Below are 18,639 nucleotides of genomic sequence, written 5' to 3' on the forward strand. Positions count from 1 at the left end.
CAATGGTGAGAGCAATGCATTATGATCAATATGCATGTATACTTACCTAAGAAATATAAGTCCCATTTTCTTTATGAAGTCTTTCTTTTCTCAGAAGTTATAGTGTTAATAGTAAACTTCAATGCCTTTTTGCTCTTGCTTACTCGAGTCACATTTTATGATTCTGACATTTGGGAAAGGCTTGATATCATCATACTTCTTTGTCCTCCAACCTTTATCTCAAAGGTCACCAGCTATGCCCTCCATTTCATTTTCTTAGAAAAGGAATCATGGAGCCAGCCCTATCATGTATTTTTGGACTGCCCCACAGTTTGATCATGCCCCCAAGTGTTCAATTTAGGTTTTCTTTGGGGATAAGGCTATGTGAAAGAAGGTTTGGTTTTTACAAGGAAATGTTTTCATATAGAATTTTTGGAATTTTAAAGCTATTATAGACACAGAAATCATTTTTACATTGGTTTAAAACAAACTTGTTCTGAAGAAATTCAAGTGATTCCTATGAACAGGTTTTCAAAAGTGGTGAAAACTTTTTGTTTTGCTTTTGGTGAAAATATGAAGTGATATTTTATCAGTTAAAGAGGTTCAAACTTCAATTTAAGGTTTATAGAGAACCGATCTTTAAAGCATTCATTTTGCTTGTATGAATAATCAATTGGTTCGTATGAGAAAGCATTGCTTACTGATCCAAATTGCTTGCCTTTGATCAGAAAGGGCTTGATTTGGCATGTAACATAGGCTTTGGTTATTGATTATGAAGAAAGAGGATATTTGCAAGCTTAAAAAGGTGTTTAAGGGATTTCAAGACTTAAGATCACCAGAGCTTGTTTCTTGACCTTTTATCCTTTGAAATTTATTTTCAAAATGGTCTATTATGCCCCTCCCCAGTGTTCTCTTTGTTTTTTTCTTTCTTCACTTGGTTGAGCATCATCATGTTGGTTATTTTTATGGAAAGCTCAAATCTTTTAGATCATTTCGATTTTTTTCATGCCTCCAGCTTTGTTTGGGCACCTTTGATAATTGAGAATTGTCTTTCATGCCCTCCAATGTTGTTTGGGGCACTTTTAATTGTTGAGGATTTTTGTATATCTCTCGCACTTGCCCCTTAGTGTGGGGTGTGATCCTAGCCAAGGTTATTTCCAAAAAATGCTACTAGGCTAAAAAAGGGATCGCAAAGGATATATATATTTTTTAGCCTTGTTAAAGGATTATCAAAGATGGAATTTCTTCATTTCAAATACATACACTTAGGATTGGTAAGCCTTGCTTTCTCACATGCCTGTACGGGGTTATATAAGTCTACCCCTTCAATAACTTTGATTCAGGCTTCCAACGCCGTCATCTTATCTTGATCAATGCTATCAGATGACTTGGCCTTGAGGGACTTGTTAGCAAATGCATTCATGACTGTTAGGGCTGGTGCAGGTGGCGCTGACTACACAAATGCTGGATTGTGTTGAGGCTCTTGACCATGTTCACTCATTCTTTCTTCAGGTTGAGCTGTTGTTGGAGTCTGATTAAAAATGACGAGTCAGTTAGAAGGACCTTCACCATAGGCATTTCCAAGTGTTCGCTCGAGTAAGCTTGTGAGGCGAGCCACGCTTGTCTTTAGAGATTCTAACTCTTCTTAAAAGTGGACATCACAGTGAGCACGCTCTTCATCTTCCATGTTTCTCGCTCGGAATCGGTTATTGTAGACTTTTTGGGGACCTATATTTCAACCAGATGCATGTATGTATGTTATTTACAATTAATTGATGTATACGTATGGATGCAAATGTATGTACATGCACATTGGGTATAAATGGCTATATTAGGGAGCTCATACTCTTAAGATAGGTTCTGGGCCATTACATGATGGGTAGGTTTTCTACTTGATCTTAGAAGGGTCTCTTGTTGTCCTAGTGATCACTCTCGTGAAGGCAATATGAGGGCTTAGTAGGTAATGGGATGACATATGCACTAATCATTACCAATCTAAGCACTCAGCAAAGAGTTGGGTTTACACAAACTTAAACCTTGACTAAAAGTTGTAAGGTAAGTTGTTAGTCTCCCACTTAACCTAAAGTTTTTCAATATAAATTCGTCTAAAAATGTGAATGATGCATGAAGCAATTTATATAATGCATGAACAAATATGTACAAAATTAAAGTGTACAAGCAAATGAGTAAATGCATATTAATAATAACACATAAACCAAAAAAATAAAACATGATAATCAGACAAAAACAAAGCTTAGTCCACAAGGTCCCCAGTGGAGTCGCTATTATGTGGCATGTGTACGACATTGTGGCAATTAGCGTCCACTCTCAAGTTGTATCTAGCAAATATAGGCAATGTAGTAGATAAGGAGTTCTTGTCTTTTATCAATGGGAGTCACCACCTAGTATTTGATCAGTAGGAACCCTAACTGGTCTTAAAGATCAGGCACGGGGACTGGTTGCGTAAAGGGAAGATATTAGCACCCCAAATACGCCCTACCTAAGGTAAGCTGCATTGTTTGATTGTTTGATAAAAAGCTAAGGTGTTAATGTATTTCTAATTGTTGGTTCGTCCATGGTTTAAGGAAAGTCCTCATCGGTAAGGAGGTCATTATCTTATCCAGTAAAAACCTAACCGTTCTAATGTCTATCAAAAGAACTACCTTTTTAATATTAGGAATATATTTTATGTATAAATTCGTAATCCCATATACTAAAACAAAACAAAATATTTTTTTGGATATTTTTGAATTATTAGCCTAGTTCTCACGGCTTTCATATTGTCTGCATGCTATAACATTTTTTTTATTTTTTATTGTATGAAAATATGATATGTTTGTTTTTTCTATCTTTGAGAGACTTGACTGAATGCATGAAAACAAGATTTTTTTTTGTTTTATAATTTTTTTTGCAATGTTTCTTTGAAAACCGAGTATTTTAATGCCGGATTTGTATTTTTACGGTATAAAAAATACAAACTAATATTAAGCAAAATTGATAAAAAAAAAATGCGAGAAATCACAAATTTTTTTGAAAGCTTTTTTGAAATTTCTTGGATTTTTTTTGGACTGAGCCAAACCCAACCCAATGCATTTTGGTCTGGGTCAGTGTTGTCCGGCCCAGTGAACAGTGAAGAGTGAATTAATTCACTCTCCACTGTTCACTTTGCAGAACAGTGGAGGTCATAGAGCAAAGAAGAAGAAGAAAGATGAGGAGGAGAAGGATTGACCTGGCAGTGGTGGCGCTGTCATGGACAGTGGCTCTCGGTGGAGTTACTGTGGTGGAGATGGGGATGAGAGGTGGCAGCTGCTGCAATTCTTCTTCTCCCCCGTGCATAGACACAGGTCTCTTTTTTTCCTTTCTCTTCTTCTGTTTCTTCTTCATTTGTTTTTCTGTTTTTTCCTTATCTTTGCTTCTGCTCCTCTTCCCATAACATCATCCTCTGTGTTTCTCTTGGTCATCCCTCCTCTTCATTTGTCCCTTTTGTCTCTGTTTCGTGCCCCCTATTTTTCTAAAAATTCTTCTGCTTCCTCTCAAATTGTCCCTTTGTTTTTCATTCCTTGTTTCCTTCTCTCTATAGTATCCCCCCGTGAAAATGTTCTCCTCAAAACAGAACATCCCTCTATTCTTTTTTTTTTCTTTTATTTCCTCTCTTCTTCTTTTTCTCCTTCTAAAACCCCTATTTCTCGTCTTCTCTACCAAAACTCCACCCCCTCTCTCTGTAATCCCCTAGAAATGTCCCTCAATTATGGTTTCTTTCCCTTTTTTCCTCCCTCGTCTCTCTCTCTGTTTCTCTCAAAATTCTCCCTATAAGCCCTAGATAAAACAAAATTTTATAGGACACTTAAATAAATGTTAAGATAAATAGTTATCTTGAATGATTACCTTAATGGAAATAAATGAATAAAAATAAAATAAAAATAAACAAAATTTCAAAAATAGCTGAAAAATAGAAAATACAAAAACATGAATAAAGACCTGATGGAAATGGATTCTTATGAAATAAATTTACTGGCATGTAAATTAATGAAAATCAAAATAACTCGGGTAAAGAGGTGGTCTAACCTGTATCAGCACTCGAGAATTTTATGTCAAAAACATGAAAATTTACTATTAAGGGACATGAATGGAATTAATTAAATTGTTACAATTTATAAGTTATTAACAAGGGAAGTGCCCAACCATAAGAGAGAAAGAAAGGGAACAGGGAAAAAACAAGAGAAGAACATTAGAAATCAAGAGAAAAATAAGAAAAAGTGTGAGAGAGCTTTGAAACTTGTAAGATTGAAAGACTTGGAACATTAAATTAAGGAAGAATCAAGTGACGGAAGATATAAGAAAAGAGAGGAGGGCTGGCTACACTAGGAGGAGAAGAGAAGTTGGGAGAACTTAGATTGGTAAGTATGAAAAATTAAGATTCTTACTTGAATAAAGTGTTTTTGAGTTTATTTAAGTAAGTTATCAAACAATGACAATTAAATTTGATTTAATTTCTTATATTCTTGACTCTTTAAATTAGGGTTCTTATGAGAAATTTGGGGATTTTGAGAAAAGTAGTGAATATGATGGAATTGAGGTAGAATAGTATAGAAATAGTGAATGTAAGTAGTAATTAAGAAGGAAATTGGATAAGTTTGAAGAAATGAACTTGTAACTAAGGATGAGGAAATAAAGAGATAAGGTTTTGATTGTTTTATATTTGAGAAATGATGTTCTTTATCTTATCTGAAGTATTCAAAGTATGAATAAGTGAAGAAACATCACAAGAATGTGAAAAGAAGGAATAAATAAATGGTAGGAATAGTTCATGGAAGAATTCTTTAAGTGAGTTAAAAGAAGAAAATTGATTAAAACTATATGTTGAAAAAAAGGTGACAAATGAATGAAAATTTTGGTGCAAAACCCAATTAAATAAAAGATATTACATTCTTCAAATTTAGGCATGTAGGAGAAATATTAATGGATTAATAATGTAGTGAAATTTGATTGATTCAGGAGTTGTTTCGTGAGCAGGGCATCAGGTAGGAGGAGCTGGGTCATTACGAGCAGACGGTAGGTGATTCATCACTAGATTTTAAAATTCAAAGTTTCATTATTTGTTATGAGTTGTTTATGATATATTGATATGGACAAAGTAGAAGAAGAAACTTGTTTGTATTATAATTGGGATGTTCGGTAATTCGTATAGAATTACCAGTTGGATTAGCTATTAATAGAGAATGGCTGGATGTTGGGTAATTCGTATGGAATTACCGGTAGATTAGCTATTAATAGAGTGTTGGGTAATTCGTATGGAATCACCGGTTTGATTGGGTATTAAAAGAGAATAGCCAGATGTTGGGTAATTCGTATGGAGTTACCGGTTAGATTGGTTATTAAATAGAGTGGTGGGTAATTCGTATGGAATTACCGGTTTGATTGACTATTAAAAGAGAATAGCTAGATGTTGGGTAATTTGTATGGAATTACAGGTTAGATTGGCTATTAAAAGAGAATAGCAGGATGTTGGATAATTCATATGGAATTACTAGTTTGATTGGCTATTAAAATAGAATAATCGGATGTTGGGTAATTCGTATGAAATTACCGGTTTGATTGTTGGCTATCGAGGAGGGTTAGCTGGATTTGAGGTAAAATTGTGAATTACCAAATTGAAAATTAAGCAATGAGTGTTGGTTGCAGAGGTCTTATAAGTATAGGATTAAAAAAAAATATGAATTGGTTATTAATGTTGATATGTAGTAAGTTAGTGATGAAAGACAATTTGATATATTTTGAAGAATTGTGAATATAATAGGTTTATCATTTTTAATGTGTTATCTTCCTTATTTCTTATTAATGTTATGTATACAGGTATTTCATAAGGTGATGTGGAGCGATAAATATGGGCTTTGTGTTTAAATCTGTTTTTTTATGTAATATATTTTGCTTTATATGTAATTTGTATTATATGTAGATTTTAATATATGTATCCTAAAGATATTTGCTTTTGGTATTTATACATTTAGAAAGTATAAGTAAGGAACTAATATTAGTAAACTATTTGAAAAGAATACTTAGTAATTATAATTATGCATGTTTAAAAGATGGATGCATGTTAAAGTAATCATTAGTTCATTATGAATCTTTTGAGTTTTTATTTGTACGTAGTTAATGTTTTTTCTTAAGAGAATATAATTGCTATGTTTTATTTGTTGATGATGTAAGGTTGGGAAAGCACAACAAAGTATTACTATATAAAATATTATATGAGGAGATAGGATATGATCCAGGATGATTGGATTGAAGTGGAAGATTGAGTATTGTGATTGAATGAAGTTTAGTCGATAACTTGGTAACATCAAAAAACAAAGGAAACTCTGCTGAATTTTCTGTAGGAAATTAGATTTATATAATAGCTAGTACTTTGATGATATAACTTTGAGAGTGATATATCAAAGGTGAGATATGTTAGACAAGAACCGTAAGACAGTAATGGTTCAAGAGTTAGACAATAACAATTCAAATTTTGGTAGTCTTCATATGAATACCATATATATATATATATATATATATATATATATATATATATATTAAACTTTACTCTGTTTTCCAATTGCATGAGATTGTTATTTTATCCCAGTTGAGGGGGTGTTACACTCCCCCTTATAATTCCCCCCCCCTTCTTTTCTTTGCCTCTCAGTATTTATAGGCTGAGGGAGAGAGGGTCACCCTGCCCTGTCTCGTCATAGTGCAGGGCAGGGTGACGTGGGGCAGCTTCAGTGCAGCCGCCCCAGAGCACATTTGCAGGGTATGGTGCCCCTGTATTTTCTTCAGCGTGGTGGCAAGGTATGTGGGGTTATGGGTGGTGTCAGGATTTGTGCAAGTGAGAGGGGAAAGAGAGGTAGAGAGTGGGAAAAAAGGATTTAAAATCTTATTCTTCCCTGCCTCTATGTGTGCAGGGGAATAAGGAGAACAATGTCGTTCAAAACAACACCGTTTCAGTTTTTTTTAAAGAAAAGGAAATGAATTTTAGAATAACCCAAAAATGGATTATGACAGGGTCTATCCTTTCTACAATTTTAAAAGGGCCTATATATCTCGAGGCAAGTTTTCCCTTCATTCCAAACAGAATGATGCCTTTCTAAGGTGCCACCTTCAAAAACACTTTATCTCCCGTTTGGAATTCCAAGGGTCTCCTCTGATTGTCCGCGTAACTTTTTTGTCTATCTTGAGCTTCTTTCATTCTTTGTCTGATTGTCCACACTTTATCAATCATCATTTGTATTATTTTGGGTCCTAGTATTTTCCTTTCCCCTACTTCATCCCAACAGATCAGGGTACAATATTTCCTTCCATACAGTGCTTCGTATAGAGCCATACAAAAAGAAGTTTAGTAGCTATTATTATATGTAAACTCCACTAATAGCAATAGATCTTCCCAATTTACCCCAAACTCTAACACACATGACCTTAGAATCTTCAAGTGTCTAGATAGTTCTTTTAGACTGACCATCCATCTGAGGGTGGAATGCTGTACTTAGGTTCACCTTAGTCCCTAATGCTCTTTGTGAGCTTGATCATAACCTCGATGTGAACCTTGGGTCCTGATCTGACACAATTGATACTGGCACCTCATGAAGTTTAATAACCTCATTCACATATAGCTTGGCTAACTTATCCACCAAATCTGTTATTTTCATGGGTAGGAATAAAGTTGACTTCATTAGCCGATCTACAATCACCAATATGGCATTATTACCCTTCTTTTCTTTTGGTAATATTGTTACAAAATCCATGGTAATGTCCCCCCATTTCCATTCCAAAATCATTAGTGGCTATAATTTCCATGTCGACCTCTAGTGTTCTATCTTCACTTGCTGGCAAATCCCACAATTCGATATAAATTTTGTTATATCCCTTTTCATGTTAGGCCCACCAGTAGTATTTTTTTAAATCTCTGAACATTTTGCAAACCAACATTTATAGGCTTCTTTCAACACCTCATCTCCTAATGCCTTATACTTAGGGAAACATATTTGTCTGCTCATTGCCTTAGTACATGGGGATGCATTTACCAATAAATCCCATAAAACAAAATTCTCCAAAGGCAATGACCATGTTTTTAGAAGCTAGGGCAAGGGTATCCACCAGTACATGCTCTGCTAGTAGCAGCAGCACATAAATCCACACTCCAATAGTGGTGACCTATGTCCGGATGTCATCTATAAAGTTCTGACACTTTCATCAATGGAGACTATGAGGAAAGTTAGGCTTATTTCCAAGGAGAGTAACAAGTTCACGTATGAATCCACTTTCACAAAGCTACATAACTAAAGAACCAACATTGTCTCTGGTTTTTTTATACAAAACATGATTAGAAATAAATACCATGTTTCCTTTGTTTCAATTACAGGACCAGAAGCATTGATGTGATGTGATTATGGAAGAGTTTACTCTATGAATGCTTCCCATTTCAATTCACCTTTATTATTGAGAAAGAAGCACAGTCGAACACAAACATTGGAATTACCCGGTCTTCAAGAACAATTGCCCCAAGCCACCATCCTCTAAGTGGTACATCAAAACATCCTCAATATTACAAGCGATCGAAAATGATTGGCAAAACACAGATATTGCCAAAAAATCTAATTTTAAAGGTGTTTAATTGTTAATAATATTGTTATGGAATTTTTCTATTCTACATTTTGTTGTGGGATCACATCTCATCCTTTAATGAAACATGCCTCTTCTTTGTCTCTTTGTTGTTATAAAATCAAGAGATGTTTAACATTTTATTTTGACAAAATACTTTGATCAAACTCTAACATGCGAAATTAAAGCTAGTTAATCCTGAAAGATTAAAAGTGTTATGATTGTAGAAATGACTTAATATTTGTTAAAATGATATTATAAATAATGTGGGGTGACCAATAAATTTTGAGCTCACATAGCAAATTGAACCACACATCTTAGAGCAAAGCTTTACTGGTATGCATATTGACATGTAGTAGATTTAGTAGATATTGACTCGTGAATCATGATTCTTACAACTCCAAATCATTAAACTGGATGAGGTCAAAATTTATCGATTTTAAACGACCTTGCTTGAAATGAGAAAAAGGTCATTTTTGTTTATTCCTTTCACTATTCTTAAAATATATATTCCTTACAATCCCCATTTGAACCTGGTAGAATCTTTTTTTAAAATAAAAACCCTGACATGAATCACACCCCCATATTAATGGCAAATGAAATTGATAAAATTAAAAAACAATTAATGATGAGATTGTTTGTTTAACGATGGAAAAGCAATTTTTAAAAAATTTGATTTTTTTACTTTTTACTTGAAATTATTATTTTTCTTATGTTTTAAGATCGTTTTAATATGTTAATCTCAATAAAAAAATTATTTGATGCAATTTCATAGCTTCCCCCAGGTGGAATCAAACCAATCAAACCAACTCTTCCCCATTTTATACGATATTTGACGAGAAATAAGAAATCATGTGTAAATTATACAAAATTTATTATTAATCATCAAGATGTATTGTTGATCATCAATATTGAATAATGGCTTATTTTATAATATAAATTATGTTTGAAATAAAATTGATAAAATTAAAAAATAATTAATGATGGAATCATTTGTTTTGTGGTGGAAAAATATAAAAATAAAATTTTTTTTTGTTTAAAATTATTATATTTTTGGTGTTTTAAAATCGTTTTAATATGATAGTATCAAAAATATATTTTAAAAAATAAAAAATATATATTTTAAAGAAAAGATGCTTTGAAAAACAAATGTAAAATTGATTTGAATATATTATTTGATTAGTCTGATCATAGGTTGATTCCACTACTCTTCTGCCTAGTTTCGTGGTGCTTTCTCCTGCAAATGAACAGAAAGCATATCCTTTCTCTTTCAATTTCTTTCTTTCTTAAATGATCCCATGCAGCAAGTTTCCATGAACAAGTATTTTGTAAGAAAGCATATATTTTCTCCTAACGGAAGGTGCAGAACTTTACTCTAGGAGTCTGATTGACTGCTTCTTTTTCTACCTCTTACTATTTTACTTACTTTAAAGTTTAAATTATTGATATTTCATTACATATTCTTTCCAATGTATAAATAATATGGAACCACTCGAAATAAATAATGCCCTTCTGAGACTCCCAACAAAGCCAGCTGTGTGTGTCTCTAGGAACCACTCGAAATTCCTGGTTTCGTGGTGCTTTCTCCCGCAAATGAATAGAAAGCAATTCAATATCCCACGCATCAAGTGTTTGTAAACAAATGCAAAAAGGACATCAAGCAATTAAAACAAATTGAAGTTGATGAATAGAAAAACTTTGGCACCGTTGACTGACTACCAATTAAATTAACCAATATTTAACATTTGGTACAACTCAAATTAACTAGGAATTTGATTGGGGCTGGGTCAATGAATAATAATTAAACAGAAATGTTGACTAGTAAATTTTTACGATTTTAGATAATCAAGAAATTAAACTATTAAAAAAATCTTAACTAAATAAAAAATCTAACATTCTAAATAAATAAAAATTCTAATAAACTAGTTTATTAATTACAAATCTTTCATCATTAAATTTTCTACATTAACTAGGATTTCTCTAGTCTATTACAAACCTTAATTCAATATCAATGTTTTTTATGAATTGTAAATACAGTAATTGTTTACAACAAAATTAACTATAGGTAATTGTTTACTAGAAATTAATATCAAAAAATTAATAACCGTGCTTGTTCAATTAAAAAAACTTTAAATACTATGAAAAATAAATAGCATAACTTTTACTATTACATGAGGAACAAGCAGAGCTTCACTCTAAGAGTCTGATTGACCACTTCTTTTTCCACCTCTTACTATTTTACTTACTTTAAAGTTTAAATTATTAATATTTCATTACATATTCTTTCCAATATATAAATAATTTGGAACCACTCCAAATAAATAAAGCCCGAAGTCAGACTTCCAACAATGCCAGCTGCGTGTGTCTACTACTTCCGCCTAGTTTCGTGGTGCTTTACTCTTCAGCTAATTAACTTCTCTCTCCGATTGCTGCCATTTCATAGCTAACTCTTTGTTATAGAGAGGTATATATGGCTAACTCTTCTTTGCTTATTTCTTGTTTTAATCTCATGTCTTTACCAATAACAATAATGTGAAAGCTTTATTTCTTTCATGTTTAACTTCAGTTGCTATTGTCTTATGTTCTGTCATTATTAAGCTTAAACCGTTGTATCATCTTCAATGATCACTTTACATGTATCTCTTGCTTGTATTTGCAAGAGAGTAGATACCTTCTGCAATTGCTCCGTTGCTAATTGATTGTTCCTCAAATTCTGCAGCTGCCATGACAGAGCCAGAGTCTTCTCGATGTAGACCTGAAGGGACCTATGATGTCTTCTTGAGCTTTAGAGGAAAAGATACTCGCAAGACATTTACAAATCATCTATATACTGCCCTACTCCAAGCAGGAATCCACACTTATCGAGATGATGATGAACTTCCTAGAGGAGAAGAAATCTCCTATCATCTCCTCAGGGCTATTCAAAAATCAAAGATATCCATACCTGTCTTCTCAAAAGGATATGCTTCTTCTAGATGGTGTCTCAATGAACTTCTAGAGATTCTTAAGTGCAAAAATAGGAAAACCGGTCAGATTGTTCTTCCTATATTCTATGACATTGATCCTTCTGATGTGAGAAAACAGAATGGCAGTTTTGCAGAAGCATTTGTTAAACATGAAGAGCGTTTCGAAGAGAAGTTGGTGAAGGAGTGGAGAAAAGCTCTTGAGGAGGCCGGAAACCTATCTGGATGGAATCTCAGTGATATGGAAAATGGGTATGCCTTTTTTCTCTAAGATTCACTTGCACACATTTATGGAGTCAAAATACTATACATTTTTATATGTGTAACAGTAAAATACTTAATTGAGTCGCTATCAATGACTTGCTTTTGTCTATGAGCAGGCATGAAGCAAAATTTATCAAGAAGATTATCAAGGATGTGTTGAATAAATTAGATCCCAAGTACTTATATGTTCCTGAGCACCTAGTAGGCATGGATCGGCTTGCTCACGATATTTTTTACTTTCTAAGTACTGCAACAGATGATGTACGCATTGCGGGCATACATGGGATGCCAGGAATAGGAAAGACGACTATAGCAAAAGTTGTATTTAATCAACTCTGCTATGGATTCGAGGGAAGCTGTTTTCTTTCGAATATCAATGAAACATCAAAACAGTTAAATGGTCTGGCTCTTTTACAAAAGCAACTTCTTCATGATATTTTGAAACAAGATGTTGCAAACATCAACAATGTTGATAGAGGAAAGGTTCTTATCAGAGAACGGCTTTGTTGCAAAAGAGTTCTTGTTGTTGCTGATGATGTGGCTCGTCAGGACCAACTAAATGCTTTGATGGGAGAGCGAAGTTGGTTTGGTCCCGGAAGTAGAGTAATTTTGACAACAAGAGATTCAAATGTTCTTCGTAAAGCGGATCGAACATATCAGATTGAAGAATTGACACGAGATCAGTCCCTTCAGCTTTTCAGCTGGCATGCCTTTAAGGACACCAAGCCAGCAGAAGATTATATTGAGCTTTCGAAGGATGCAGTTGATTACTGTGGAGGACTTCCTTTAGCTCTTGAGGTTATAGGGGCTTGTCTGTCCGGGGAAGAAAAATATATATGGAAAAGTGAAATTGACAAATTGAGAAGAATTCCAAAACACGATATTCAAGGAAAGCTTAGAATAAGTTTTGACGCACTGGACGGTGAAGAACTACAAAATGCATTCCTTGATATCGCTTGCTTCTTTATTGATATAGAGAAAGAGTACATCACAAAAGTGCTAGGAGCCCGTTGCAGTTACGATCCAGAAATTGATTTGAAAACTCTCCGTAACAGGTCTCTGATTAAAGTATTGGGAGGGACGATAACCATGCATGATCTATTACGAGACATGGGAAGGGAGGTCGTTCGTGAAACGTCTCCAAAAGAACCTGGAAAGAGGACCAGAATTTGGAATCAAGAGGATGCATGGAATGTACTTGAGCAGCAGAAGGTAAGAGTTCAATGCATACACGAAAGCATACTCATGCGTATTTTTACTCAAACTTATTACAAATAATTGTGTGAAAGTTGTACTGATTTTATTTTTTAGGGTACGGATGTTGTAGAAGGTCTTGCACTGGATGCCAGAGCATCAGAAGCTAAATCACTTAGCGCAGGATCATTTGCAAAAATGAAACGCTTAAATTTACTCCAAATCAATGGAGTACATCTCACCGGATCCCTCAAACTGCTTTTTAAAGAGTTGATGTGGATTTGCTGGCATGAATGTCCTTTGAAATATTTTCCATCTGATATTACACTGGACAATCTAGTTGTTCTTGATATGCAGCACAGTAACCTCAAAGAATTATGGAAGGGAGAGAAGGTGGGAAACATACTACAATCCCCAAAATTTATCCAGTACGTAATTTATATTTAAATGTTACGTACTTCTTATGATTAATCTTCATCATTTTGCTCTTTATTATGACAGATTCTCAACAAGCTAAAAATCCTTAATCTCAGTCATTCTCAGGACCTTGTTAAAACACCAAACTTGCACAGTTCAAGCCTAGAGAAACTAATTCTGGAAGGTTGCTCGAGTTTAGTTAAGGTGCATCAATCAATTAAAAATTTGACGAGCCTTGTTTTCTTGAATCTAAAGGGATGTTGGAGGCTAAAGATTCTCCCTGAAAGCATTGGCAATGTAAAGTCTCTTAAGAGTATGAATATTTCTGGGTGTTCACAACTTGAGAAATTGCCAGAATGCATGGATGATATGGAATCCTTAATTGAGCTGCTAGCGGATGGGATTGAAAATGAGCAATTTCTCTCTTCAATTAGACAATTAAAGTATGTCAGAAGATTATCATTGTGTGGATACAGTTTCAGCCAGGACTCATCATCATCTACATTTTGGCTTTCACCGTCATCTACATTTTGGCCTCCATCCATTTCTTCATTTATTTCAGCAAGTGTTTTATGTTTGAAACGTTCGCTGCCAATAGCTTTCATCGATTGGAGATCAGTGAAAAGTCTTGAACTTCCTGATGCTGGTTTGTCTGATCGCACAACTAACTGTGTTGATTTTAGAGGTCTGTCCTCTCTAGAAGTATTGGATCTATCAAGAAACAAATTTTCTAGCCTACCTTCTGGGATCGCCTTCCTTCCCAATCTAGGGAGTTTGATTGTTGTTGGATGCGACAATCTTGTATCAATCCCAGATCTTCCCTCAAATTTAGGCTATTTGGGTGCAACTTATTGCAAATCATTGGAAAGAGTAAGAATACCAATCGAGTCAAAAAAAGAACTATACATAAATCTACATGAAAGTCATTCATTAGAAGAGATTCAGGGCATCGAAGGTCAAAGTAATATTTTCTGGTATATTAATGTTGAGGACCGCAGTTATTCACCAAATAAATTACAGAAGAGCGTTGTTGAGGTACCTTTTCTTTCAGTCTTTGTTGCACACAATTAGCACATACATTGATTATTATCTAAAATCTCAACATTCCTTGAAATCAATATATATGTATACAGGCAATGTGCATCGGTGGTCACATTTATCACTTTCATGTTGAGCGCATTCCTGGTGAGATGCCAAACACTACTAAAAAAATGAGGTATTAGCATCTGAATTTAGCAACGGATAATTCCGTTGCTAAATTCAGTAACGGATTTGCAACGGATTACATATATATTATTTTTTTAATGTCAGCAACGGATTTTAGCAACGGATAATCCATTGCAAAATTTACATTGAATTTAGCAACGGATTTTCCGTTGCTAATTAAAAAAATAATTATTTAAATTTTAATATAAAACCAAAATTACGAACACCGTTGATTACATTAACAAGAATTAAATCTCAACCATTGAGTGTTTGCTGGCTTTGGTAAATATACACCAGTGCTCGATCTCCCCCCACACCGAAAGCCAAACAAAGATAATGAAATGAACAAAACCAAAATCAATGATCTTCCACTCTTCCAGTCTCCTTCATCCCTAACAACCTCGATCCATAGCTGTAGAAAAATAACCCTCTCTTCATCAATGTGATTTTCCTTTATCCCAAACATTTCATCTTCTTCGCGTCTTCAGCACCCATAACTTCTTTTCTTCATCTTCTTCTCCTTCATCTGAACAAAATCGAACCACACCCATCATTATCACCATCGAACATGCTGATTTAAGGTATCTCCTTGTAAACGGGTTGGGTGTTTAACGATTTTCTTCAATAGTTCAGGTAAGTAATTAAGGGTTTTTGTTTTTGTTTGTTGCAATTTAACTTGCACTAAAAATTTTTCACCTAACTTTCCCAATCCAGGTTTCTTTCTGTCCTGTAGAACAATCTCGGTCACCTGTAACTCAAGAACACAGGTAATTTTTTTTTCAATAATTTGAATAATTGTTTTAGGCTATTAATTCGATAATATAGGGGTTTATGAAATGTTTTTACCATGATCTATAACCTAATTATGCATGTCTAATTGAAAATTTATCAAAACCCCCAATTTAATTTTTAGGGTTACGATTCAAAAAAATTTTGATGTTCGTAAATTTTTTGATCTATAACCTAAAATAGCTGTCACTGGATATAAAGGGAACATAATGATAAGTTAAGGTACAGGAATTAATTTTTGATTAGAGGTTGTTTATATTTATGTTCATGAAGTTGAGTTTAATTTTCACACATACCTTATCATTACTATCACAGTTGTAAAGAGGGCATAGATGCTTTTGATATCATATACTATGAATCGTTTTAGGATAAACAAATTGATGTAGTACTGAACAAAAAGCCTAGGGTGATTATTCTGCTTTTTAAGCAATTTTTGTAATACATGTGTTTGATCTCCAACTGTGATAATCAACACATCTTTATCTGGGCAGAAAGACACCCAACCTTTCTTGGAGTAAACATGAAATTGCGATGACCCATCACATATATGCCTTCCTTTTTTACTGTAAATAAATATGTTGTTATAACATGTATATGACTGGGTTTTGAATGCAGGACCAGGATTTTGGGAGAAACAGGGAAGGTGATACATGGGAAAAGGTTGGCCAAATTCGAGATAAATTTGAATATGACAGAGAGAAAAGAATGAGGGAGAAGGGTATGTTCAATGCATATAATTTACTCAATGTGTGGTCACTTATATTTCTCGGGATAAATTGGTCAAGGGGTCATTCTTGTAGGTATAAGTAGCTGATATGCTCAATAATAACTTCAAGTTGATTTCTTTTATCAGATTGTTTGTCTGTTAGGCAGTCCATGATTAAATCTTTGTGTTTAGCATGCTTGTTATAAATTGCAGAGCTGGAGTTGAGCATCCATAAGCTTGGTTTTGATTGACTAACAAACATATTTATGTAGACAAGCACCTATATGTATTTACATATACACATGTATACATATATGTTTTGTGTTTTCTTCTTCTGAAGAGCACTGAAGTATACAAATTTTGCTTTCTCCTGTTCAAAGCATTCTAGATAGAAGAGGACATTTCAACATAAAGTATCTTCTTATTTACCTGGTGATCTATTGTAGAATAGTGTTCAAGCACAATTGCAGCCAAGTCAGGTTTTTGTTTTTTAGTGCTGACATCTGATGCTTTGTGTCACCTGCTACTGAAATAAGCTCTTGAATGTGCGTGGCATTTGTCAAGGTGCTAAACGATCTGTTTCTCTTTCATAGAATCTTGATTTTGTTTTTGGTAGAATTTTACCTTTCTTTATGGTTGCTTTTTTTCTAGTATTATTTTCATCACTAACACTTCCTGTCATTGTTAGGCCTTTGGGTTTAATAACCAAACCTAACCTAAAACCAGTCATTTTGATTTCCAAATTGTTAGGCCTATATAGGTTTAAGCAAATGAATTGTACATCAATGGTGGGCTAACTATATAAACATAATTAGCTCTAACGTAACGGAAGCTTGGATTTGCTTAGAAGCATTAAGTTCCATAAGGAAAAATCTTTTCTTGTCACAATAGAGTGAGTTGGACCATCATCATCGCAATAGAAAGGTGTGAAATTGAGTTTTTGCAATTGGATCTGTATAAAACTCAGCCCTCCTCTTACAAAATAAAATAGCTAATTAATTATTCAGGTGAAAAAGCCAAACGTATTGAGTCTTATGAGTTATTAATTGTTTTTTTATTATTTATTTTAACACATAAACATTCAAACCAATCTTCACAACCATCATGAAATTAAGTGTTTTAAGATTTGAGAATTTTATACAAATTTTGTGTTGAAAAAGGTTTTGATATTAGAATGTTACCTATGAGGTTAGTAAACTGTTTTGGTGGTCCTCTAAGGTTTTCTGGTCAACAAAATGGTGGAATTCTGCTAGTGGTTTGTGATAGAGAGGATCCCAATCAAAGCATCACATAATTAATGTATTAAATTTTAAAGAAAAAGTGTGTAGGGATATGTCAATCAAAACAATTAATAATTTAGAAAGAATATGTTTTAACCCGAAAGAAAGAACAAACTTTAATGGTATAATATTTTATTATATCAACCTTTATTTCTTGTATTTGACATTGTTTATTTAATTACAGCATTTGATTCATTTGATAAAAAAAATCAAAACGCAGGAGTGTTCTTTATAGATTAAATGACTCCATCTTATAATAATTAAAATATTTGAGTAATTTAGATATTCACAGTCCATTTTTTCCAAAAGCAGAAACTGCATTTAGCATTGTCATGATCCCTCTGGTTTCATAATTCTCCGAAGCTTGGCTGGTTGGCAAAAACTATAAGCGTCAATTAGATGTTTTTCTCATGAAGAACACACAGAAAACTCGAAAGATATGGTTTGCTTCCATGTTCATCAATGACAACCAGTTTGAATGTTAACCATATGGAAACGTACTGTGACAACATACTAAGGCATTAATGATCACAGATTTTGTAAATTATTGACTGGCGTGCTCTGAGCTAAAAAGGTAATTTGTTGGGACTGGACGGATCAAAACTAAGTAGATAGTGATGATTGTGGACTTTTTTTACAGGACTCCACCGTACTGCATATAAAGAATCATATATACGGCACTCATTTTGCTTATTCAGCTGTTGATTCTTTGTGTTAATCCATTGCAAAGTAGGAAATTAATAATCTATCAACCTTTATTCCTTGTTAAAAAATTACAAGAAAATACTTAGTTTATTCCAAATTCTTTATAAAAAAATCAATTATAAATGAGTAATGTTAATCTTACAAAAAACAAATAAAATCATTTCTTAAAAATTCCATCCATTTGATTTTATGTAATTCCGTAATAGGATCTTCATTCAATGCCCAAGTTTGTTTAGGAGTGGTTTTGGATAGAATATTTGATAAAATAGTACTGCTTATCATAAAGTTTTGAGTTTGTATCACCTTCTTATCATTGTTTATGATATTGCAATTACATTTTATAATATTTTAATTTATTAACTAAATCTTGTAATACTTGAGGATTCATCAATATAACCAAAATTTCATTGTTGTCACATTCTATAATATAAGGATTTGTTTTAAAGACTAGCAATTGTTATAACTTGATGGGTGTAACATACTGTTTATGTTTTTTTATTTT

At 33.5% G+C, this 18,639-nt stretch overlaps 2 protein-coding genes and 1 long non-coding RNA gene across 3 annotated transcripts; all 3 read left to right on the forward strand.

Annotated features, from left to right (window-relative positions):
• The first annotated feature begins 11,254 nt into the window (after nt 1-11,254).
• LOC133668694 (disease resistance protein RUN1-like) lies at nt 11,255-13,481 on the forward strand. The gene is made up of 3 exons (XM_062088645.1): nt 11,255-11,828; nt 11,957-13,052; nt 13,152-13,481. Exons 1-3 carry the CDS (start codon nt 11,338-11,340, stop codon nt 13,479-13,481), a joined length of 1,917 nt encoding a protein of 638 aa, XP_061944629.1. The 5' UTR covers nt 11,255-11,337.
• Nucleotides 13,482-13,539: 58 nt separating this feature from the next.
• LOC133668695 (disease resistance-like protein DSC1) lies at nt 13,540-14,674 on the forward strand. Its single transcript, XM_062088646.1, has 2 exons — nt 13,540-14,486; nt 14,585-14,674. Exons 1-2 carry the CDS (start codon nt 13,767-13,769, stop codon nt 14,672-14,674), a joined length of 810 nt encoding a protein of 269 aa, XP_061944630.1. The 5' UTR covers nt 13,540-13,766.
• A 149-nt stretch (nt 14,675-14,823) lies between these two features.
• LOC133668371 (uncharacterized) lies at nt 14,824-16,491 on the forward strand. Its single transcript, XR_009833686.1, has 2 exons — nt 14,824-15,424; nt 16,062-16,491. It is a non-coding gene; the product is annotated as an uncharacterized LOC133668371 (long non-coding RNA).
• The last annotated feature ends 2,148 nt before the right edge of the window (nt 16,492-18,639 follow it).

The sequence above is a fragment of the Populus nigra genome, chromosome 11 (assembly GCF_951802175.1).
Source record: "Populus nigra chromosome 11, ddPopNigr1.1, whole genome shotgun sequence".
Lineage (NCBI taxonomy): Eukaryota > Viridiplantae > Streptophyta > Magnoliopsida > Malpighiales > Salicaceae > Populus > Populus nigra.

Coding starts and splice junctions, on each gene's coding strand:
- LOC133668694 (XM_062088645.1), top strand. CDS start 11,338: ATGACAGAGCCAGAGTCTTCTCGATGTAGACCTGAAGGGACCTATGAT. Junction 11,829..11,956: donor CTCAGTGATATGGAAAATGG/GTATGCCTTTTT, acceptor GTCTATGAGCAG/GCATGAAGCAAAATTTATCA. Junction 13,053..13,151: donor ATGTACTTGAGCAGCAGAAG/GTAAGAGTTCAA, acceptor TTTATTTTTTAG/GGTACGGATGTTGTAGAAGG.
- LOC133668695 (XM_062088646.1), top strand. CDS start 13,767: ATGAATATTTCTGGGTGTTCACAACTTGAGAAATTGCCAGAATGCATG. Junction 14,487..14,584: donor TACAGAAGAGCGTTGTTGAG/GTACCTTTTCTT, acceptor ATATGTATACAG/GCAATGTGCATCGGTGGTCA.